The sequence below is a fragment of the Saccostrea cucullata genome, unplaced genomic scaffold, assembly GCF_032062105.1.
Source record: "Saccostrea cucullata isolate Sc308-1 unplaced genomic scaffold, CSIRO_AGI_Scuc_v1 ctg10616, whole genome shotgun sequence".
Classification (NCBI taxonomy): domain Eukaryota; kingdom Metazoa; phylum Mollusca; class Bivalvia; order Ostreida; family Ostreidae; genus Saccostrea; species Saccostrea cuccullata.
In genome coordinates this window covers 1-25,364 of record NW_026927477.1, presented here as the reverse complement: position 1 = coordinate 25,364, position 25,364 = coordinate 1, and the positions used below count along the sequence as shown (strand labels likewise).

Genomic DNA, 25,364 nt, shown 5'->3' with positions numbered 1-25,364 from the left:
CGTTGAGCAGAGTGTAAAATGTAACTCGGGAAAGTGAATTTCACAGTGTTCGGATTTTTACACTTCCTAGCGATCAGAATATCCTGTATTTCGCAACCACATCCTTTGATACAATAAACAATGCTTTGAGTTTGTGTGCAGACGTTAAAAACTAGTACAGTAAGTAAACGAGTTATACTAAGCATGCTAAAATGCAATTTTTGTTGACATAAACCGAATAATTCACACGGAATTGACGAATAACCACTTGAAACCATACATTTCATTTGTCTTTTAGATGCACATCGAAAAATTTGTAGGTCCAGGGCAGTCGTTTTTAACTGTTTATCGGTAGACAGCATTGGTTGTCACGTCGTGCAATCATTGGCCGGAGTTCAATGACCTTTGCTGATATTAATTTTTTTTTATTTCCACATTTTTACAAATTAGAGTACCAAATTGTGAATGGGACAGACAGGGAGGGTAACGGGTGGGTTCGCCCCGATTACGTGTTCGCACCGAGTGGTTTCGCCCCATTTAACTACAGGAAAAAATTTATGTTCTTATATTTAGATTTACACACAGCGGTAATAAGATAATGAAATAACATTCAATACCTAATATAAAATAAAATTCTTTACGAATTCAAAATTAATCCACCAAGAAATTTAATGCAACATATATTCATTTCTTTTAAATTAGACAAATAAATAGGGCCTAAAGAAATAAATTTTGATATTTCCCTATAATTTTTTTGGTTTAACAATAAAAAAAACCCCCAGTTTTATTGCGATGGATACAGCTACTGCCATTGTCAAAAAAATTGGTAAATCGATAAAACTTTCGTATAGATACATGTAAAAAGCGCAAGGGCAGCCTTTCATCTTTAAATTTTATTAAGCTGCTAATCGTTAGTCTATTGATCAAACATCCACCTGACAAGCAGACATTAATCAGCTGTTCATTATGGGTGAACCCAATTGGGGCGAGTCCACTCAGTGCGAACAAGTAATAGGGGCGAAACCACTCAGAGGGAACAAGGAATTGTGACAATTCGGGAGGGTAACAGAAAGATGCACAGGGACTTCGGGCAGTCTTAACAAAATCGAGTATATATTATAATATTTCCATTTCTAATTTTTTTCTCTGCGATAACTCTTTGAAAGTTGTCGGAGTTTATTTCTTGATAATTCTGCCGGAATGTAAATTAGGCAGGTTGATAGGTCAGGAGCAAAGGAGGCCTAAAATGCATGCAAATCTCGTGCGCATCTGTCTCTGTGTCTGATGCTAAGGAGGCAAAATGTGCATGTAAATCTCGTGCGGCTGTAGCCTAGGTGTTTGACGTCATTGGGTGAGGACTATTGAAATTGGCATGGACGTCCTTGTGTAATTTAAGTCTATGTCTACATTTTAAAAGTCTAAATCTACCATTTTATTTCACAATGAAATAAAAATATAAGGAATCACTGTCTAGTTAGGAGAGTATGCCAGGGACATCAACAATAGTGGAAAACATGCCATTGGGATAATTTTAGCATAACGAGCTTCGCCCGTTATGCAAATTATCCCATGTTTCCCACTATTGTTGATGCCCTGGCATACTCTCCTAACTAGACAGTGATTCCTTAATTAATGGCTTAAATAGGGGAGCTCTCATATACTCGATCTACTAAAATGTCTGACAGTGAAACAATCTGGGCAACCCAAGTTCATTTTGTACTGTGTATTCTACACATCACAAATGTTGTTGCACATTCTGCAAATTACACTTTTCAGTAAATTTAACTCATTTCAGCCTGTGTTTACTGTGTATAATCGTCACGCACCATTTTTTTTGAAAAGTTACTGTACATGTGGTATTGAAATACCATATATTAAATTTCTCTTATTTAAAGTTTCTCTGTGATTCCCTATGCATGGGGATCAAGATTCCTCAACTCTGGGATTTTACAACAAAATAGAAAATACGTCGATCAGTTGTGACTCTTTCATATGACGAAATATGACTTCACATTCAGTCATATTTACCTAAGACACAAGGCTATAATAGTTTTGTGGGCAACTGTATATGGCATGATAATTGCATGAAATTGTTAGTTTGTAATTTTTTTCAAAAATTTCCCATTAACATGTCATTGATTAATGCATTGCCCATGCTTTCTCTGGGACAGATTTTTAGAAGAGTACCTTTCTTGGTAAATGAAGTATAACGTTAACTAACTATAGGATCAAAACTTTTCATGATTTTGCATCATGCATATTATGTTCAACAACACTTTTAAGGATTTCCATTCTTAATTGGATCAAATTCTCTCCCCTTAAATGCCCATCAAGTACATAATGCTCTAATATTAAATTTAAGCATTTTATCATGTTTATTTAATAAAAAAGGATTTATCAGGAGAAAGTTTAAAAAATTTAATTAACTAAGCAGAAGTTGATTAACAAAGATTGCATTGAAGTCTATGCGGAAAAGCGAATCTGATGCTATTGTCGTACTGATTAGAAATATAGAATATACCTTAAAAACTTAAATTTACAAAATATGATTCATTAGGTCATAAAAATTGTATTTAAACGTTAATTATTGTTTGATTAAATGTGTTGGTAATGTATGGCGATCAGTCATTGGTTAAGAAATTAATAACATCAGGAAATTAAAATTGTTGACAACGATGAGACGACTGAATTAAGCTCCACTTCTTTGCTGGAAGAGACAATTTTATTGCTTATTTGATACACTAGTTGACATTTGCCTGAATTTCTATCCCATGTATAATTTCAACAGTGAATGAAAACTGTGTAAATTTCAGATGTTAATTTTAATTAATGTAACGTCGAGAATGACGCGCCTTACTGAAAGTCCAAGCTTATGTGGGAATTGTCCTAATTTTTATGATCTAGCTGTATTCTTCCTGTACAATTCTGGTTTTTGACTTGCATCCCATATCTTCTAGACCAACCCTAGTCATGTCAGACTTATTGAGTACATATGGTAATATTCAACATGACAAAGATTAAGTTTCCACAAACTTGACACGTGGAAAAATTTATAGATGCAGTATATTTGAAACAAGTATTTAAATACAAGAAGTTAGATATGTAAAAGTACTTGAAACATCCCAATTTAAATACCCTTGTGTACTAGATCAATTAAATGTCAAGTGAATTCATGTATGATAACAATACTGCTAGAACTGTACTAGAATTTTTCACCTGAATACAGGACTACATGTATATATAGAATGATGTATTGGTTAAATCTCCTGTAGTATTTTAGAGACATTTGCCAAGTACACGCACGCAGTCATATAAAAAAAAACTAGAACTGAATCGGTGAAAAATGGATCCGAGATGCATTATTTATTGATTACTGTAGAAAAAAAAAGGATTTTTACTGTTAACGTGATTAAGAGACATTGACTGATCTAGACATCCTTCAGACCTTTTACAAAATGTGCTGTTTATGAAAAAAGGAACCTATATTAATGATAATTTAATTTTTGGTTTCAATAATTGTAGACTTACCTATTATAGTACATATTTGTAAAAGTTAAAGCGAAAGGGAGACTCAAAGAGAATGCAGGAAAATTAAGGTAAGGAAACATTGCATGATGTTACAGCATTTGAAATTATTTTTTTTTCTTTGCTAGCTTGACAGGAAATTGTTGTTTTATTATTTTTGCTTTGGTAACAGCTCTAGCAAAATGTGATCAATGATATTGTGCAGAAGATAGCATTGGATTACAATTTTCTGCTGAATATTCACACTCAAGTCATGTAAAACAGTTATAAATTATTTTCAGGGATCATATTTTCCCTCTAATTAGACATGTTACGTCAGCCATTTTTTTTCCCCATGCACATATACAAAATAACATTTGAATTTTCATTTTTTTTTTCAGTGTTCCTTAAGAGGAGGTAGATAAAAAATTCAAACAGTAATTAGAAATCGTTACTAATTAGCAATGGCAGCAGTGACAACTCAACAACCTCAGGCCTCAGACCAGAGTGGCGCTGATTCTGTGCTGCTTAAGAGTGGCCCTATTACCATTAGACATTTAAGAAACTCAGAGGAGGACTTCAAATTCTTTGCAAGAGTGTTAGTCGAAGCCTTCGAAGGAAAATTTGTTTATGCTACAAGTAAAGGCAGGTATGTATAAATTCTCTCTAACTATTTACCTGTACAATGGTAATTCACTATTCTTAACTGGGGAAATTTTTTAATACTTTGATTTGTTTTGAAAGTTCACTTTAGAACTCTTTGGTACATTTAGAACCATAGTGCTTTAGTAGAGCATAGTGTCCAACAGCCCTTTTTTTTTTCATAATATCTTTTATTTATATTAAATACATATTTATACATTTCATGTATGTGTGATTTCTGTTTATTGAAAAATTACACTCAAACAAGGCGATATAAATGTTTGAACAAAATTTGGGATATCTGAGGGTTAGAAAGTTTGGGGAAGGATATGGAGATAATGAACAGTATTCAATCTCAAAGTCCATTAAACAATATACAAAATCAGAGCAGAGCAAATACAGATCTCCGAAACATCAGAGGTGGGATCAGCTGCCATGGAGGAGTGAGCATCCCCTGCTGACCGTGGTCACACCCGCCATGTGCTCGTTGTCATGATCATGAAATAACGGAAAAAATCTGTTGTCAATTCAGTGTATTAATAATGGACTAACAATTGGTATGAAAAACGTCAGTCAGCATTTGAGGCTTAAAAACATCAAGGAAAAATGCATACATGTTAACCTATTGTGATGAAAAAGAGGGAGATTCAGACCTCAAAAGCGGTAGCATTGCGCGCGTGTTGTTTAACGCTTAGATTATCGATATCTTTCATGTATATACATGTATATTATAAGCCTTAAATGAAATCAGGTACCTACACTAATTAATCTTAAATATCAACAGCAAAGAAGAAGACAGAAACATCTTAAGTTTGACATAAATTGTACAAATTCAAATATTTTTCATGCTCATCATTTTGCTTGGATTGGCTGCTTTACTTAGCCTTTTCAAGAGTGATCTTTGCTGAAATAGCCTAGAAGCAATAATTCTGAATGTTCATTCAGTTTTTAAACATAACAAATGATGGCATGGTTTAATCTAGATCTAAAACAAGTTCGTATCTTTCGTTATATAAATCAGATTTCCCGCGATGATCGAAAACGAAAGTAGAGATGTGCCACATGGCTTGGTCAATCAAGTGATTTCTATTGACTTTATTGATAAAGTTGTGAGCTTCTGTGCTTTTAAAGACGATGTCAAATGTTTTCATCAAATTCTTAAAAGCTGTATCTCCTTTTTCATGGCAGGGATGTTGATTAATTTATCGTAACCAATGTAATCACTGGTAGTCTTATGTTGTTGTCGTTGTCATATCCGTGCTTGAAATCTATGTACAAAAAAGCGTTTGTATGATTCCGAGTCAAATCACGCGATATCTAGCGAGATTTTATGAGAGTGGCTTCAAAAATGGATACCCAAGCGAACCAAAAATACTTTAGACGCAGCTTTTCTAGAAAAGCGGTAGATTTCTGAATTAAATTGGTAGGCGGGAGATGGAGTGAAAAAGCGGTAGACTCCCGCCTAAATCGGGAGAGTTAACATGTATGAAAAATGGATGTCACATCTTGAAACATCTTGAACAAATCCATGAAATTTCAAGATACCAGTGACCTGGATATCAAAGTTTCACTTGTAATTCAAATAAATAAAGAAAATTAAGGTCAGTAATTTGATTTTTAAAAGTTGATCTTTCTATAAATATATTTTACACAGCCTTCCCGACATGGAACAATACATGGTTAACAGACTGAGAGGGCGACCCCCGGAGTATTACGAGAGAAATTTGGTGGGGGAGTATGAAGGGGAAAGGGCATGTGCTTGTGTCCTGGTGTACAATGGAGATAGTGAACTCTTCCCGTAATATTTACAATTTATTCAAATTTCATTCAGTTTTACAAGACATCAGTCTATTCATTATTATATAGATTATATTATTATTATTTAATAGAAATTATAATTAACAAAGCAAATATAAAATGAATTAATTCAAATAAAGAGTTAATGAAGAGGGGAAAAAATTTATAATATGGTGTAAAGAAGGTAAAACTTTGTTTTTAAACATGGAGAGAGAAGAGGACATGCCCCCTCTTGGATGTACAGATATTTGTGGGTGAGGACATTTTTTTTTTGTTGTAATTTCAGGACCCCCTCCCCCTTTCCCCTTTTATTTCACATTCATTACATTTTAGGTATTGAACAATATTTTTGCATCAAGAATTTAACGGTCAGAGTATCATTGTAGGCTTTTGTGTATGGAATGTGCTTTAGGGGGTGAGAAGGTCCCGCCAGGAAAGTGCTATTTAGATACCATTGGAGTAGATGCCAAATTTCGGGGAAAGGGTATAGGAAAAGTTATGCTTGACGCAGCTGATGCTGATGCAAAAAGAAGGGGATGCAAGGTATATGGTGAATTTGTTTGATTTTTTACAGGCAAAAGATTTAACATTCAAATTTGTTTGAAATACAGGAAGTAATGCTTTATTTTTGATATTTACAAATTTTTTGACACTTTCTGAGTTTTAATCAAAACATGCATTTCCATAAGTATCTTAAGTATGTTTAATTAAAAAAAAATTAAATTAAGAAAAAATACAAACAGAAGGTGGTTTCATAAGCAACCTACATGAAAATTCTCCAAATTTTTCTTAATGTTCAAATATATTACAAGTATTTGCAAACATTTGTCAAGTAATTTGCTATCAGATCCAAGTCAAATTTAATGATTATCTCACCTTGTTCTTTGTTGCAGTCAATTTACCTTAAGGTAGCCTCTGACAATCGGGCTAAGCACCTTTATGAGAGACATGGATATGTACTCAAGGATAGAACCTCTCGCTGCTGCTGTATGTGGTGTCAGACAGGGATCAAAGTATGTACACTGTATCTATTGATTGATTGATTGTATATTGTTTAACATCCCTCTCGAGAATTTTTCACTCATATGGAGACGCTACATTGTATCTACAGTCAATCCTTGTTATATCAAACTCAATAGTGCCAAATAAAAACTTGAGAATTTTATTTTATAGATAATTATATAGAAGGTAAAATTCTTAAAGAAACTGTGGTTAGGACTTGCAAATCATTTTGACATATGCATGGTGTTTGAGTGATCAGTGTTTGAGATACTGTTTGACTGTAGTATAATTTTCATTTGTAAGAGTTTTCTATTAAATAACTCTGTTTGAGCAATGTGTATTTATCACAGTATGCTTATATTGTTTTTCATCAGAAATATTTCGTTTAAAAAACACTGTTACCCCTCTGAATGCTGAAATTACACCATAAGAATCAACATGATTATCATTACTTGAGAAAATGTAAAATTCTCAGAACTTTGACTATGTTGCAGTTATTTTATTTTTATTTTGTAGGAATTTCTAACAGTGGAAAAGTCATTGGAGTGATATTAAAAACTACTTAGAAGACTCTACTGGTGTCAGGAATTATATCTAATTGATTTCATTTGACTAATTATTAGTAGATATATCCTTTTACATATCATAATATGTGTCCTTCTCACTTGTGTACAGTTTATATATTGTATATTTATGTATTCATACATGATTATACCCTCCGCGGGAGGATATATAGTAATCATTAATTCCGTCCGTCTGTACATCTGTCTGTCCGTCCGTCTGTCTTTCCGTCATTCTGTTACGCTTTGGGGTACCCGTCTCTTATCCGCAACTCCTCTCATACCACTGAATGAAATTTGATGAAACTTTCACAGAATCTTTATAACATATCGCCATTGTGCACCTCCTATTTTACTTTTTGATCCGACACATATTTTGGGTTTCCCGGCCACATCAAAACATGGACTTTGCCAATAAAACTACTAGTACATGTATATGGAGGCGGGGGGTATCATTTAGTGAGCTCGTCGCTCACAGTACCTCTAGTTTTGTTTTATGTCATATCCATTATTTTTTTAGTTTTCTGTTACTGCAACATATTTTTAATGTAGTTATATTTTTTTAACATTTTACTTTGTCAGGCATAATATATTTTTTTTATTTTTGAGAGAGTCATAAAAGTACATGTCATTTTAAATATATACAGTGAAGATGTGTATGTTTAAATTTAGGATTGTCAAAATTATATATGACTTAGATATATAAGAATTTTTCTCTGTAACTTTCTATAGAAAACTATTACTCAATTTAGAATTTAATTGTTGTTATATTGTTGTTATATACACAGTGAAGACTATTAACCTAATCAAAATTTCATCTACTCTTTTGTTTCCTTTTAAAAATTAAAATACATGACTGTATAAAGGATCATTTTACCCTTTATTTGGAATATTGTACTTCATCCGGTGAAATATTTTATATTTTATAGGAGTAAATGTACAAAAATTCTGTCAATGTTCAGAATACTAGTATGTTAAAAAATTTTATGGAGATTTTATCTTTTATATTGTCTTTATATATTTTTTCTAACTATACTTGATCAATTTTATAATACTCTGACAATATACATGTTCATAGAGGCCATGGTTGTAGGTGTGCTGTTTTTTCTGATACACATTTCTCTACATGTTTCTCTAAATGCTCCTCTTAAAATGAAGTAAATAATTATGATTATACTTTTTTTAGAGTTATTTTTAAATTACTTCTATTGTTCTGCAATTTTCTATTTGTTTCCATATTAAGGCAGGTTACAAAAATTCATGTAGAAATTTGAAAAAAAGGTAATTATATCCTGCAAAATCAAAAAAGAAAATAAGTTAATTAATCAATAAATAAATAAATTAATTATTGATTATTGCATTAAGTTCTGATAGCTTCTGAATTGGAGTTTCAATTACATTTTGCTTTTGAACGAAAAAAAGTGTGTGTGTGTGGGGGGGGGGGGGTTACTAGTGTTTAGTGTTTTGTTAGCTGCGGAAGGGTTGCTCTCTGCTTGAGAAAATATGAACAGATAAAGCCCCTCAGCTTATCCGTCTCAATTTTCTCAAGCAGAGAGCCATAGTCCGAAAGCTAGTGTTTTGCCTGTGACAAAACCTTTTCAAATGCACTATATTTAAAATGATGACCTTAATTTTTTTTAATTCAATTGTAACTTTGACCTTTCATTAACCCCACTGGCCAGTCTGTTACTGAATAAAAACATTACGGTAGCCCTTTTCACAAAACATCTTACGACATATCTTTATCTTAAGTGAAAACTTAGCGATAAAAGTCGTTCTCACAAAAATTCTTAAGAAAGTCCAAAGTGCAAAATCTATCGTGACTTTACGAGAGCTCCAAACCTCTCTTATGTATTTCAAACCGATTTTAATGTTAAAATTCAAAATACACATTAAATAGAACTTGTGAAAGTAACTTCCAATAATATTTTTTATTTTTTCTTACGCTAATTTTGGAAAAATGACATAAAATACACTACAAAATATTTACAATTTAAGTTTCACTTAAGATTTTCGTACGACCTATTCTACGTCAGACTTGTGATTGTGATGTCACACTTCCAACTTCTTGCTTATAGTCTGGTCCTGATTTTTAAAGAGAAGGCTGGAAATAACTTCTAACGGCAAATAATTATTATTTGGTCCAGCATAGTTTTTTAACCTAATTCGAGTATGCTAATTCCGAAAAAATATGCTGGCTTTCATGAAAATGGCGTTAAAGAGGTCAAAATGGCGATTCAAAATGGCGGACATCCAATTTTTCTAATTTTCTCTTAATGTCGTTCAAAATGGAGAAGTAATGAGTGAATATCTAACTGAGTGTAATAAAACTATGAAAAATATAATAATAAAATGCTAACATCATTAGTTTAACTCAGAAAATTTAGCCGTTTTTTCACTTAATTCGAATTTTCTCTGATTTATTTGTCTATTGTTTCTTTATTCTTCTTTGTTCAGGATTTTACATTTGCAAATACCCATACACTGCAGATTTGTATTTTTTCCTCTACATCTCACAGTTCTACAATTGAATGATGGTGCAGCTGTAAGTTTAAAGTCAAAATGGCGATTCAAAATGGCGGATCTTCCTTTTTTCAAATTATTTCTTAATGTCGTTTACATAGGAGAAAGGATTTGTGAATATTTTATTGAGCGATGTACAACTAGGTAAAATTCCAATAGAACACTAGTATGATCACTTTAAATCGGAAGATTTAGTCGTTTAAATTTAAAATGTGTTATTTAGCTCAAAATGGCAATTCGAATGACGTGTTATACACTCGATTTCGTAAAATACCCAAACTGCTTAATTCTGATTTGTTTTGCAGAAAATAAATAACAGGGTTTTTTAATTCATGAAATAATGTTCAAATATGTGATGGAAGTTAATGGATATTTTTATTAATGACTTAGGATTTTTATAAAACGGATTTTTGTTTAATTACTTCTATTATTATGATAAATTTTTGAGAACAATTCCAAAGACATTTCACCTATTATCCATCAAACATGTATCATGCTTCTTCATATAAAAAGTTAATAATATCATACAATAATTGCTGTTTTGAGGACAATATGAAAATTAAGCTACCCCAAGAGCAGTATTCACCGAGCATTAAGGCGAGTGAACATTGTAGTTCCAGGTTTGCTAAATCATATCAGTTGTTGGAAATTCTTGATCTAATTTTAGTCCAGTGTAGAAAAAAATATTTATGTTCATGTAGAAGATCTAGTGCAACTTAACTTATTATGATTTTTAAAATGATGAACCAAGAGGAATTAGATTGCTAGTATTATTGTTACATCATATAAATCTGAATGTATTATAATATCCAAACATAAACATATTTATTAAGAATTATCAGTATAATATACGTAAACCATAATTTTTTTGATTGCCCAGCTCTGATTCTGTGTCCCTACATTTGCATTTTGTTATTCTCAGTCAAAAATTCAACTGCATTCTCAAAAATTTCATGGTGTGAACGGTCCTCCTCCACCAATTTTGTATTGAACAGTGTATATAAATTTAAAAAAATTTAAATTTACAAAATCTGAAAGAAGAAAATGTTTGTGTTCAATCCTTCCTCGATTCTTGATACAACTTTACACTATCCTAACGAAGAAGTGTGGATCAAGTTGCCTTGTAAAGTTTTTGGAGTGTTCAAGGAAATTTTGTCAAGAGAAGTGTTGACTAGATCGAAGTCAAGAATGGCTTATGCCTATTGTACGAAAGCTTGTAAGTGATAGGAATCACGAGGAATCTGCAGGCGCTATTAAATTGCATAATTTTACAACTTTTCTCGCCAAAATATGCACACAATGTGATTCCAGATGATGAAGTTTGAGAATTTTCTTGCTAATAGAATGACCTTTCTACCCCAAAAGAAAGCAAATCTATACGCGGTCACGAAATAAAGAGCTACAAGTCTTGAATATCAGAGATTTTTTTTATACCCCCCCCCCCCCGATTGAAAAGCGGGAGGGTATAGAGTAGTCGGTATGTCTGTCCGTCTTTTACGCTTTGGGGTACCCGTCTCTTATCCGCAACTCGTCTCATACCACTGAATGAAATTTGATAAACTTTCACAGAACCTTTATTACATATTGCCATTGTGCACATCCTCTTTTACTTTTTGATCCAACACATATTTTGGGTTTCACATAGCAAAACATGGACACTGTGTATTCATAGGTATTCATATGGGCGACGGGGGTATCATTTAGTGAGCTAATTGCTCACAGTACCTCTTCTTCATTTTGCATAAGGTTTTGGAAAACAAAATAGACTTTTAACATTTGAACATAAATGTATTTTTTCTTGAGTGTTGATTGATTGTATATAATTGTTTAACGCCGAGTCGGCTATTTTTCAACCATGTTTCGGCGGACTATCAGTTTAAATAATCGGTTTTTGGAGGATTTTGGTTTCTCTGGTGACCCCCTTTGAGCTTACTCTTTTTCGAACTCCAGAGAAAAGATCTTTTACGTGCCAAGTGGGTTGTCATCCTTGACACAGGGCACCGTTTTACTTGACTGTTGAAAATACCAAAATTCCGAAGACAGAGTGAGACATATAAAATAAAGCTGGAATAGAAGATGTTAGGGGATAATACTAAGTTCTTATAAGTGCTAAAAAGCTAGAACAAAGTATTCGATGAAATCGGAAATGAATTTCCTCAGTTATATTTGATGGTGTGCTGAGGGATGTTGAGGTAGAAATGCGAGTTGATAAAGACTGGATTCAGGAGTGATTTTAGGTGGACAGGGGCTCAAAGGCTTTGGAACACGGTCAAATACGAGGGGGAAATTTTGGAAACTCTTAAGTCGAGTTTGTTTTAACTATTTCCAGAAAAACATGAATCTTTTCTGATATTTTTTGTTTGTTCATATTTAATAGAATAATCAATATACTATAATTATATATAAAAAAACAAACTATAATTTATTTTCAAAATTAAGCAGTTTAAGTATTTTCGAGAATTTGAAATTTGAGTGAATATGACGTCATTTTGAGTTTTAAGCTAATTGACACATTTAAATTTAAACGACTAAATTTTCCATTTTAATGTGTTCATAGTAGTGTTATACTGGAATTTTACATTAGTTAATTGTACTCGCTCAATAAGATATTCACAAATCATTTCTCCTATGTAAAAGACATTAAGAAATAATTTGAAAAAAAGGAATATCCGCCATTTTGAATCGCCATTTTGACTTTAAAGTTACAGCTGCACCATCATTCAATTGTAGAACTGTGAGATGTAGAGGAAAAAATACAAACCTGCAGTGTATGGGTATTTGCAAATGTAAAATCCTGAACAAAGGACAATAAAGAAACAATAGACAAATAAATCAGAGAAAATTCGAATTAAGTGTAAAAACGGCTAAATTTTCTGAGTTAAACTAATAATGTTAGCATTTTATTATATTTTTTTTTTATAGTTTTATTACTCTCAGTAAGATAATCACTCATTACTTCTCCATTTTTAACGACATTAAGAGAAAATTAAAAAAATTGAATGTCCGCCATTTTGAATCGCCATTTTGACCTCTTTAACGCCATTTTTATGAAGACCAGCATATTTCTTCGGATTCAGCATACTCGAATTAGGTTAAAAAAACTATGCTGAATTAAATAATAATTATTTGCCGTTAGAAGTATTTTTTTCTATAAATCGGACCAGACTATTACACTCGTTATTTGTTGTCAATAACGTTTGTTTTTTGCTGATAAATGATGAAAACTGTGCTATATATTTTTATTATCATTTACTAATTTAAGGATTATAATACTTATTGAGAATGCTGCTAAGGACATAGTCTATCGTAAGTAAATCTTAAGTTCAATCTGCTACGAATGCGTTCATGAAAAGCACTTCAGATTTGTCGTAAGATTTTCGTAAGTTAAAATCTTAAGCAAAAACTTAAGATTTGAAAGGTCTTGTCACAATGGTTACATGTGAAGTATGAAAGTCTTACTGTTCAATAGTTATAATCAATTAAAGTGTGTGTGTGTGTGTTTTTTCAAAACTCAAGTGGTGAAATAGGGTGGTACGTACCCAAAATTAAGTCTTGTCACAAGGAATACATCTGTGAAATATTAAAGCTACAGCCCAATCCTACCTAAAGTTATGGGCAAGGTTAAAGTTTTTGCGTACAAACGGACGGACAGCCTGAGGACAAAGTATATACATGTACCCCCGAATCTTCGATTACGGGGACACAAAAACTAACGTAAAAAATTGAAAAGACAAAAAAACCTTGTACAACTTCTTAAAGAACCAAAATTTTAAAAAAAATTATTACAAGATGTGTTTGTGAAACACTGATACCCCCGTATGGCAACATAGCGAAGGTTAAACTTTTCTTATATGCAAATTTAATATACTGGTATCCAAAGAAGGGTATTCTCACTGGATAAATGTCTGGGTATTTAATTTTCAAAAAAATACAATTGTCAAAAATATGAAAGTAGGCCAAGGTTAAAGTTTTTTCATAAGTACGAAAATCTCCAAGGTCAAGGCAAATGGTATCCGATGGAAGGTTTTGCCACAAAGAATACAATTATGTGAAGTATGGAAGCCCAAGCCTTAAACCTTCAAAAGTTATGGCCAAGGTTACCAATTTTAAAAAGTATGTCTAATTCCAAGGACAAGATACAAGGGTCATAATTCTTAATATCAAATGAAAGGCTTTGTCACAAGGATTACATATGTGAAATATAATATCACTAGCACTAAGCGGTCAAAAGGTATGGCCAAGGTTAAAGTTTTTTTCATAAGTACAGAAATACAAGGTCAAAAGGTCAAGGTCATTGGTATCGTATGAAAGGTCTTGCCATAAAAAACATATGTGAAGTATGGAAGCCCTAGCTCTAAATCTTCAAAAGTTATGGTCAATTTTACCAATTTTGAAATGTAGGTCAAACTCCAAGGTAAAGATCAAAGGGTTAGATTTGGTGGTGCCCAAAGAAAGGTCTTGTCACAAGGATGAAATATGTAAAGTATGAATGCGCTAGCCTTAACCCTTTTAAAGTTATGGCCAAGGTTTGCTTTTTAAAAGTAGGTCAAACTCCAAGGTCAAGGGGTCAAAGTTCTTGGTATCCAATGAAGGGTCTTCTCACAAGGATTACATATGTGAAGTATGAAAGTCCTACCCCTTACAGTTCAAAAGTTATGGCCAAGGAAAATAGTTTTTTCACAAGAACAAAAATTTCCAAGGTCAAAGTCGTTGGTATCCAATGAAAGGTCTGTCTACAAGAAATATATATATATCTGAAGTAAAAATGTCCTGGTATTTACTGTTAAAAAATATGGCAAAGAAAAAGTTTGGATTTTTTGTTTTAAAGTGGGTCAAACTCCAAGGTCAAAAGGTCAAATTTGGTGGTCTTGTCACAAGGAATACATGTACACATGTGAAATATGAAAGTAATAACTCCACTTCGCGGTTTATAAAGCGTTAACTGCCCCAAGTTATGTTATATCGTATAACATAAGTTGAAATAAGCTTCATTCCTTAAATAAAACAAACTAAATTTTAAAAAAAATCAAAAGAATTTTTTAAAAAAAATTAAAAAGAAACGATCATATTTAAAAATAATAAGCGCTAGGTGTGCAAGGAGCGATTGTTATCTGAATTCATGCTACATTGTAGGATGGCGCAATGGTCTAAATCTACGTAAATCATAAAATCTCTCGCCTTCCCCCAACCCTGCATTGAGGACACTATGCCCTTCAGCTTGTTTGACAGAAATGCAATCTAAATATTTCGCCTGTTAAAAATAATAGAAACACTACATGAATGGTGTATTATGAATAAATATTTTTGTTTCTGCAACATTTATGTTATTAATACATGTATTCTTAAGCATTTATGACAGTTGACGTAGCATTTTTTTTTAAAAGGGGGGTGGGGGTTACCTGAAAAAAAACTGGACATAAGTTGACTAGCTATAAAAAAGGGGGGAGACTTATCGAAACTCAAAACTCCTATTTCAGATGGTATTGTAGGTCCCATCTTTTTTCAGTACCAATTCTCTCTTTTTTTTACTTAAACATACTACATAACCATTATTTGACTATATGCTGCAACAAAAAGGGGCAAACTGTTTTTTTCTGAAAAAATTTCATATTTTACAAATCACAATATGAACATGTAAAGCCGGCTTTAAAAAAGCACAGTTGTAATAAGGGACGACAATTTCTGAGGGCATGCACAATTTGAATAGAAAAACTATTTTGGGTACAATTACAAATTTAACGTTGACCTTTATTAATATCAATAAATGTTCACCCCTCCTCTAATTTATTATCGCATAGTACATACACGTAATAAAGTTACCCCCAAAAATGACCTAAGACACAAACACACCCTCCCCGGGCCCATACCTAGAAAATATGTACTCAATTCAATACAATACCTCAGTATAAAAAATATTTTACTGCCAAATGTGGGTGCCTAGGGGCAAAGTACACAGCATATAGATACTACCTGAAGGAGAACATTTATTTCTGTGTTTATGACATTACAAAAAGCCATTTTTCAATGTCATTTAAAGATATTTTAAAAAGTTAAACAGAAATTATGAGAAAATGTTAATGTTCAAAATAATGCATATGTGAAGTATTCATTAAGTAAATATCTGAATAAGGCGCCTTTAGATCGAAAGAAGGGATGGATTATTGGTCATCACATCAAACAATTAAACAAAGTATCCTGTACATAAACTTCCATATGCATGCAAAGCCAAAAGTGCGATGAACGTGTATCAATTTTTTCCAGTACACAATTCATGAACCTGAAGTTGTGCTATTATATTCTGGTGAATAATTTAAAAAAATTAATAGAACTTTCATAAAAATCAATTGTTAAGTAATTTTTTAATGATATTTCAGACAATGATACTAAAGAGTAAAAAGAAAGGGGTATACACCCCGCGTACACCGTGTTGCATACACCCCGGACACAACATTGATTTTTCGTCAATATCTTTTTATGCGAACTGTTTTATTTATAGACAATTTGTTCAAACGTTTATACTGTAGACATGTATTAAACGATAGTATAAAATTGATGATAATGCAAAGCTTTGTTCTGTTATTTGATCATAAACACAGTGTAGCGTCTATCATGCTGCGATCCTCGGAATTGTGTTGAGGTGTTTGATTAAACTAGAAGGTGTCCAGTGGATTCATAGGTATCCATATACTCCTTAGATAATGCTTTCTTCCGTAGGCACATGCTTTCTGGCGAAAAATATCCGTAAATTGAGAAAACGGACAAAGAACGTACCTCGACCCCCTTTCTCTCGCTTCGGAAGCATACACCCCGCGCACTACATGGTATACACCCCGCATGTTGGGATATACACGGTGTATAAGATCAAAACTTTTCATGATTTTGTAACATGCGTAGTATGTTCAACAACACTTTTAAGGATTTCCATCCTTAATAGGATCAAGTTCTCTCCCCTTAAATGCCCATCAAGTACATAAGGCTCTAATATTAAATTAAAGAATTTTATCACGTTTATTATACCACCCGCTTGAAAGGCGGGAGGGTATATAGTAATCGTTAATTCTGTCCGTCCGTCTGTTACGCTTTTGGGTACCCATCTCTTATCCGCAACTCCTCTCATACCAATGAATGAAATTTGATGAAACTTTCACAGAATCTTTATTACATATTGTAATTGCCATTGTGTACCTCCTATTTTACTTTTTGATCCGACACATATTTTGGGTTTCCCGGCCACAGCAAAACATGGACTATGCCATTATAACTATATGGAGGCGGGGGTATCATTTAGTGAGCTCATCGCACTACCTCTAGTTATAGGAAAGTTTCAAAAATTTAATTAACTAAGCAGTAGTTAATTAACAAAGATTGTATTGAAATCTATGGGGAAAAGCGAATCTGCTGCTATTAATTAGAAATATAGAATACCTTAAAAACTTAGATTCTCATTGGTTAAGAAATTAATAACATCAGGAATTTTAAGTTGTTGACAACGATGAGACAACTAAATTAAGCTCCACTTCTTTGCTGGAAGAGACAATTTTATTGCTTTTTCGATACACTAGTTGACATTTGCCTGAATTTTTATCCCATGTATATTTCAACAGTGAATGAAAACTGTGTAAAGAGCCATAGCTGCCTTTCCGACGACACGGCCTACTCAAGTATTTAAAAGGAAATCACCTGTTTCTATTTATAGATACATGGATCAAGATCAAACTACATGTATGTTATCATTTATGGCCCAGTGTTATATTTTCATATTTGCAAGTTTATTACATGACAATCATTTTAATAGTTCAACACTCTTATTCTAAACAAGACTTTTAGAAAATCTTTAAAATAAATCAAAATAGCAGCTACGACTTAGGGTCATTAAAATAGTTTAAGACTGCTTTTCCCGAGATGCTTTCAAGGTGTAATGTTGTTTAATGTATCTTTTACATTATTTATACACGTATTATAAAATAAAAAAAGAAGAAAACTTAGGAAAAATGCATAGAGAGAAAAAAATTGCATAGATAAAAAAACTGAGAGACTCGAACTCACGATCATTATGTCTACAGTCCAGTAATCATACCACTACGCCACGAAGTCATAGAAATCAGAAGGATAAATCTAAGACAGATTGTTGAATCTTAAAATAATATGAGAAGAAAAATTAAATACATATTTTCAACATTTTCGATATGAAGACCACCTTTAACCAAATTTATCTAAATGTAATGAAGTGCAGTCATATCCGAATAAAATTATTCAGAAGTTGTTTTTTCTGGTTAAGGGTGGTCTTTTCCTACAGTTTGTCATTGTTCAGGGGGATACCTCTGTATTTACTATATTCTCTATATAAACTAAATGATTTTTATATCTGTCATATGAGGGAACTATTAATATTTAAATATTATTTTTGTGTGATTTGCTTTAAGGCATGTATAAACTAACATTGTATGACAAAATTTTGGTTAAACAATGTATTTAAAAAATCACTACTAGAGTAGGCGAAAGTGACTATCAAATGCGCTATGGCTCTTTTAGATGTTAATTTAATGTAACATCGAGAATGACACGCCTTACGGAAAGTCCAAGCTTACGTGGGAATTGTCCTAATTTGTATGATCTGTATTCTTCCTGTACAATTCTGGTTTTTAACTTGCATCCCATATCTTCTAGACCAACCCTAGTACATGTATCATGGGACTTATTGAGTACATTGTAATATTCAACATGACAAAGAAAAGTTTCCGCAAACTTAACGTGGTGAAAAATTTATAGATGCAATAAATTTGAAACAAGTATTTAAATACAAGAAGTTAGATATGTAAAAGTACTTGAAACATTAGAAAATGAACATCCTAGTTTAAATCCCCTTGTGTACTAGATCAATGAAATGTCATGTGAATTCATGAATGATAACAATACTGCTAGAACTGTACTAGAATTTTACACCTGAATAAAGGACTATATATAGAATGATGTATGGTTAAATCTCCTGTAGTATTTCGGAGACATTAATCTAGTACCTGCATGCAGACATATAAAAAACAAAATTAGAACTGAAACAGTGAAAAATGGATTTAAGATGCATTATTTATTGATTTCTGTGGAAAAAAAACCCAGGATTTTTACTGTTTAAGTGTTTAGGAGACATTGACTGATCTACAGACTGTAGACATTCTTCAGAACTTTTACAAAATGTACTGTTAATGAAAAAAGAAACCTATCTTTTTTGTTTCAATAATTGCAGACTACCTATAGTACATATTTGTAATACCTAAAGCGAAGGAGAGACCTAAAGAGAATGCAGGTAAATTAAGGTAAGAAAAAATTGCATGTTCTTACTGTCCCAGCATTTGAAATTAATTTGTTGTTTTTTTTCTTTGCTAGCCTGACAGGAAATTGTTATTTTCTTATTTTTGCTTCGGTAACAGCTCTAGCAAAATGTAATCAATGATATTGCGCAGACGATAGCATTGGATTACTATTTTCTGCAGAATATTCACACTTAAGTCATGTAAAACAGTTATAAATTATTCTCAGGGATCACATTTTCCCTCTAATTAGACATGTTATGTCAGCCATTTTTTCCCATGCACCTAAACATACTAAGCTTTTAATTTTTTTTTCTTTCAGTGTTCCTCTAGAGGAGGTAGATAAAAAAAAAATAAAACAGTAATTAGAAATCATTAATTAACAATTAACAATGGCAGCAGTGACAACTCAACAACCTCAGGCCTCAGACCAGAGTGGCCCTGATTCTGTGCTGCTTAAGAGTGGCCCTGTTACTATAAGACGTTTAAGGAACTCAGAGGAGGACTTCAAATTCTTTGCAAGAGTGTTAGTCGAAGCCTTTGAAGGAAAATTTGTCTATGCTACAAGTAAACGCAGGTATGCATAAATTCTCTAACTATTTACCTGTAAAATGGTAATTCACTATGTTAACTGGGAAAATTTTTTACTACTTTGATTTTATTTTAAAACTTTACATTAGAACTCCTCAGTACATGGGCCTATTTTTTGAAAATACCCTTTGTTTATTAAATACCTATTTCTACATTTCTTGTATGTGTGATTTCTGTTCATTGAAAAATTAACTTAATTTTAAGAAAATTAAGATTAGTAATTTGTTTTTTTTTAATTGATCTTTCTATTATATTTTACACAGCCTTCCCGACATGGAACAATTCTTGATGAACAGAGTGAGAAATCTACCCCCGGAGTATTACGAGAGAAATCTGGTGGGGGAGTATGAAGGGGAAAGGGCCTGCGCCTGTGTCCTGGTTTACAATGGAGATAGTGAAATCTTCCCGTAATATTTACTATTTAAACAAATTTCATTCAGTTTAACAAGACACCAGTCTAGTCATAAAATAAAAATTATAAATAAGAAGGAAAATATAAGATGATTTCAAATACAGAATTAATTAAGAGGAGAAAAAAGATTTATAATATAGTATAAAGATACTAAAGGTTTGTTTGTTTTTAAACAGGGAGAGAGAGGAGGACATGCCCCCACTTGGATGTACAGATATTTGTGGGTGAGGACATTTTTTTTTAATTTCATTACCCCCCTCCTCTTCACTTTTCTTCTTATTTTACATTCATTACACTTTAATAACCAATAATATTGTTTGCATTTAAATCAAACGGTCAGAGTATCATTGTAGGCTTGTGTGTATGGATTGTGCTTTAGGGGGTGAGAAGGCCCCACCAGGAAAGTGCTATTTAGATGCCATTGGTGTAGATGCCAAATTTCGGGGAAAGGGTGTAGGAAAAGTTATGCTAGACGCAGCTGATGCCGATGCAAGGAGAAAAGGATGCAAGGTATGGTGAATTTGTTTGATTTTTTTATAGGCAAAAGATTTAACATTCAAATTTGTTTGTTCTACTGGAAGTAATGCTGTATAAATTTTTAAATTTTTCTTAATTTTTGACACTTTCTGAAATTTAATCAAAACATGCATTTCTATAAGTATCTTAAGTATGTTTCAATAAAACAAAATTAAATTAAGAAAAATTACAAACAGATGGTGGTTACATATGCAATTTACATGAGAATTTTCCATATTTTTCCTAATGTTGAAATATATTTGCAAACATGATTAAATAAATAAAGTTATTTCCTCATCCAAGTCAGTTTTTATAATAATTGCACCTTGTTCTTTATTGCAGTCAATTTACCTTAAGGTAGCCTGTGACAATCGGGCTAAGCACCTTTATGAGAGACATGGATATGTGCTCAAGGATAGAACCTCTCGCTGCTGCTGTATGTGGTGTCAAACAGGGATCAAAGTATGTACAGTGTATCTACAGTCTAACCTTGTTATATCAAACTCAATAGTGCCAAATAAAAACTTGAGAATTTTATTTTATAGATAATAGAAGGCAAAATTCCTTGCTTGTCGTAAAAGGCGACTAAATGGGGTGGTCCTTCGGATGAGACCGTATAAACCGAGGCCCCGTGTCACAGCAGGTGTGGCACGATAAAGATCCCTCCCTGCTCAAAGGCCGTAAGTGCCGAGCATAGGCCCAAATTTGCAGCCCTTCACCGGCAATGGTGACGTCTCCAAATCAGTGAAATATTCTGGAGAGGGACGTTAAACAGTATACAATCAATCAACTTAAAGAAAATATGGTTAGGACTTGCAAATCACTTTGACATATCCGTGGTATTTGAGTGATCAGTATCTGAGATACTAAAGTTTGACTGTAGTATCTTTTCATTTGTAAGAGTTTTCTATTAAACATCTCTGTTTGAGCAATGTGTATCTATCACAGTATGCTTAATATGTTGTTTAACATCAGAAATATTTTGTTTAAAAAAACACTGTTACCCCTCTGAATGCTGAAATTACACCATAACAATCAAAATGATTATCATTACTTGAGAAAACGTAAAATTCTCAGAACTTTGACTATGTTGCAGTTATTTTATTATTATTTTGTAGGAATTTCTAACAGTGGAAAAGTCATTGGAGTGATATTAAAAACTACTTGGAAGACTCTACTGGTGTCAGGAATTATATCTAATTGATTTCATTTGACTAATCATTAGTAGATATATCCTTTTACATGTGTATAATATGTGTCCTCGTCACTTGTGTACAGTTTATATATTTATATATTGTATTATTTTGTATTCATACATGAATTTGTTTTATGTCATATCCATTATTTTTCTTTTTAGTTTTCTGTTACTGCAACATATTTTTGATGTGGTTATGTTTTTTTTTACATTTTACTTTTTTAGGCATAATATATTTTTTTTAATTTTTGAGAAAGTCGTAAAAGTACATGTAATTAATATGTAGAGTGAAGATGTGTATGTTAAAATTTAGGGTTGTCATGATTATACGACTTAGATACACTGTACAGCTCAACGAACTTTTTAAACTCACATGGTTTTTCGCACAAATTAAGGTCACATTGTTATAATGCAAAATTGTGTAACGTGACAACAAAATATATTTTAAAAGTGATTTATAGCTCAATTTTGATCTTATTCTATTACTTTAAATATAATTCACACATAGTAATTGGTAGGATTTTTATATGCTCTTGGATGATAGATTATGACAGTTCCCAAATGGTTTTTTAATGGTTTCTCGTCAAATGCAGCTGTCCTTGAATCCGTTCGTTTTAAAGCAAACTTTTGCCTTGCCTAAATATAGAAACAGTGCAGTTTATGTAACTTCTGTATTATCTGTACATTAATATGACACTAAGGCGCAAGATAACAAAAGTATTTCTCGTTTGTTCGACTGCTTTTCATGTTAAAAAGCATTTTTTCAGATTAACTTTCTGAAATCTAGCATCATGAAAGATATCTTCCAAGGAAAAATTTCAAAGTTTCAAATCATAATTTAAAATAATTTTCTTTTCAATCGTAACAATTTACTACGTTGAAAGAAAAACAATGCTTTATTATTTATCCTTTGACATGATTTCTTTGTGCAGTTTTGTCATTTTTCGGCGCTGTATTTCGACAAAACCAGGACAAATAAGGAAAATATGCAAACTACTTAGAAAAATACTCATTTGTAAGAAATCAGTATGAACATTTCAACTAAAAAGAATCAAAGAAAGCTCGATTAATCAATGTGTGTAAAACTATGGTAGCATCATACAGATGTAACATCATACAATTTATAAACACATTCCCTTTAAAAACATCGATCTTTAAAACTTTAGATAATGATTTTAGAGAATATGCACCTTTAACATGACATATTTGATAATATGAAGATTATACCTCCCCCAGAAGCTTGATAATTTTAAATATTATTGCAAGAAAAATGTGACCTTAATTTGTTCGAAAATCCATGTGAGTTTAAAAAGTGGGTTGAGCTGTATATGAGATTTTTTCTCTGTAACTTTCTATAGAAAACTATTGACTCAATTGAGAATTCAATTGTTTGCTATATATAGACTATTAACCTAATCAAAATTTCATCTACTCTTTTGTTTCCTTTTAAAAATTTAAATACATGGCTGTATAGATGATCATTTTACCCTTTATTTGGAATATTGTACTTCATCCGGTGAAATACACATGCATTTTATTTGGAATATTGTACTTCATTCGGTTAAATATTTGATTTGATAAGAAGTAAATGTACAAAAATTCTGTAGAACAGATTGCTAGCATGTTAAAAAGATTTTATCTTGTATATTGTCTTTATATATATTTTTTCTAACTATACTTGATCACTTTTATAATACTCTGACAATATACATGTTCATAGAGGCCATGGTTGTAGATGTGCTGTTTTTTCTGATACACATTTCTCTACATGTTTCTCTAAATGCTCCTTTTAAAATGAAGTAAAAATGATTTTTATTTTGAGAGTTATTTCTAAATTACTTGTATTGTTTGCAGTTTCCTATTTGTTTCCATTCTAACGTATGTTACATTCATGTAGAAATATGCAAAAAGTAATTATAGCCTGCAAAATCAAAACGAAAATAAATAGATAAATTAATTAAATATTATTACATTAAGCTCTGATTGCTCCTGTATTGGAGTTTCAATTACATTTGGCTTTTGAACGAAAAAAAGGGGGGGTTTACTAGTGTTTAGTGTTTTGTTAGCTGCAAAAAGGTTGCTCTCTGCTTGAGAAAATATGAACAGATTAAGCCCATCAGCTTATCTGTCTCAATTTTCTCAAGCAGTAATTGTGAAAAAATATGACGAGGGGGGTTTGAAAATGTTAAATCTGACATCTTTCATAGCCTCCATGAAATTATTCTGGATAAGACATCTAATCTTTACAAATAGGGGGTTGGAAGACCTCATTCCTATATTTAATTTGAACAAATTTATAAGTTGTGCAATTGAATATACTGCAACTTTTTTAAAAACATTAAAAAATGAATTTTGGATAAATGTTTTTAAGTCCTGGATAATGTTACAAAATCTTGAGAAAAAGTTTAATGTTGCTGGTGACTCGCCACTATTTTACAATCCACATTTGCATATTGGTGGAAAACCATTTTATAATAAACAAATGTTTGACAGCAACATAAGACAAATTAATGATATTATTAATGAAGATGGTTCACTATTTTCCTATGAGCCTTTCTGCAACACCTATCCAGATATAAAGATTAATTTCTTAGAATTCAGTAGTATTATTCATGCTATAAAGGATTGGATGAAAAACAATGGTCAGGAAAAAACAAAAAGAAAGCTCACTAATCCCATAATAATGTCTCATATCTACAGAGCAATGAAATGTAGAAAATCCAAATGCTATTATGAAATCCTTAATCTAAATTCTTCTGTCACAGCAGGTAAAACGTATTGGAGTGAGCTTTTAGAAGATGGAACTCAGGAATGGAAAAAAAAAATCACATGATACCCTTTAGGGTAACAAAAGACTGTAGATTTCAATGGTTTCAATATAGGATTTTAAACAAAATCTTAGCAACAAATTTATTTTTATTCAAAATTAAAAAAAAATGACTGTAAATTATGCACTTTTTGTCATACTGAGGATGAAACAATAGAACACCTTCTATTGGAATGTGATAATACACCACTTCTTCTTGAAGAATTTATGCTTTTGTTTGAAGATAAAACTGGTCTAATGAGAAATGTTACTAAGAAATCTTTCATTTTAGGATTAATTGAGGAAAATATTGATATTCAAAATGCTATTCTTCTTTGACTTAAATACTATATTTATACTGCAAGGTGCACAAAGAAACCTATTAATGTACAAAATGCAATATCACAAATGAAATATCATTCTGAAACACAAAAAATTATCTCTTATAAGAATGGTAAAAAGGAAAAGTTTGATACCCAGTGGAACAGATGGAATCTGCTATTTTCTTAAATAGAACCTTTACATACACTCT

The 25,364-nt window shown here is 32.0% G+C and overlaps 1 protein-coding gene across 5 annotated transcripts; it reads left to right on the top strand.

Annotated features, from left to right (window-relative positions):
- The first annotated feature begins 3,331 nt into the window (after positions 1–3,331).
- Positions 3,332–22,269, top strand: LOC134274599 (uncharacterized). 5 transcript variants are annotated; one of them, XM_062756876.1, is made up of 7 exons: positions 3,332–3,575; positions 3,885–4,132; positions 20,167–20,310; positions 20,492–20,539; positions 20,669–20,825; positions 21,174–21,293; positions 21,950–22,269. In XM_062756876.1, exons 2-7 carry the CDS (start codon positions 3,948–3,950, stop codon positions 21,980–21,982), a joined length of 687 nt encoding a protein of 228 aa, XP_062612860.1. In that variant the 5' UTR covers positions 3,332–3,575; positions 3,885–3,947; the 3' UTR covers positions 21,983–22,269. The 5 variants fall into 5 exon arrangements, with proteins under 5 accessions (XP_062612860.1, XP_062612857.1, XP_062612859.1 ...); XM_062756873.1 differs by lacking the exon at positions 3,885–4,132 and adding an exon at positions 19,635–19,889 and having other exon boundaries at positions 3,390–3,575; XM_062756875.1 differs by lacking the exons at positions 3,332–3,575; positions 3,885–4,132 and adding exons at positions 18,995–19,318; positions 19,646–19,889.
- The last annotated feature ends 3,095 nt before the right edge of the window (positions 22,270–25,364 follow it).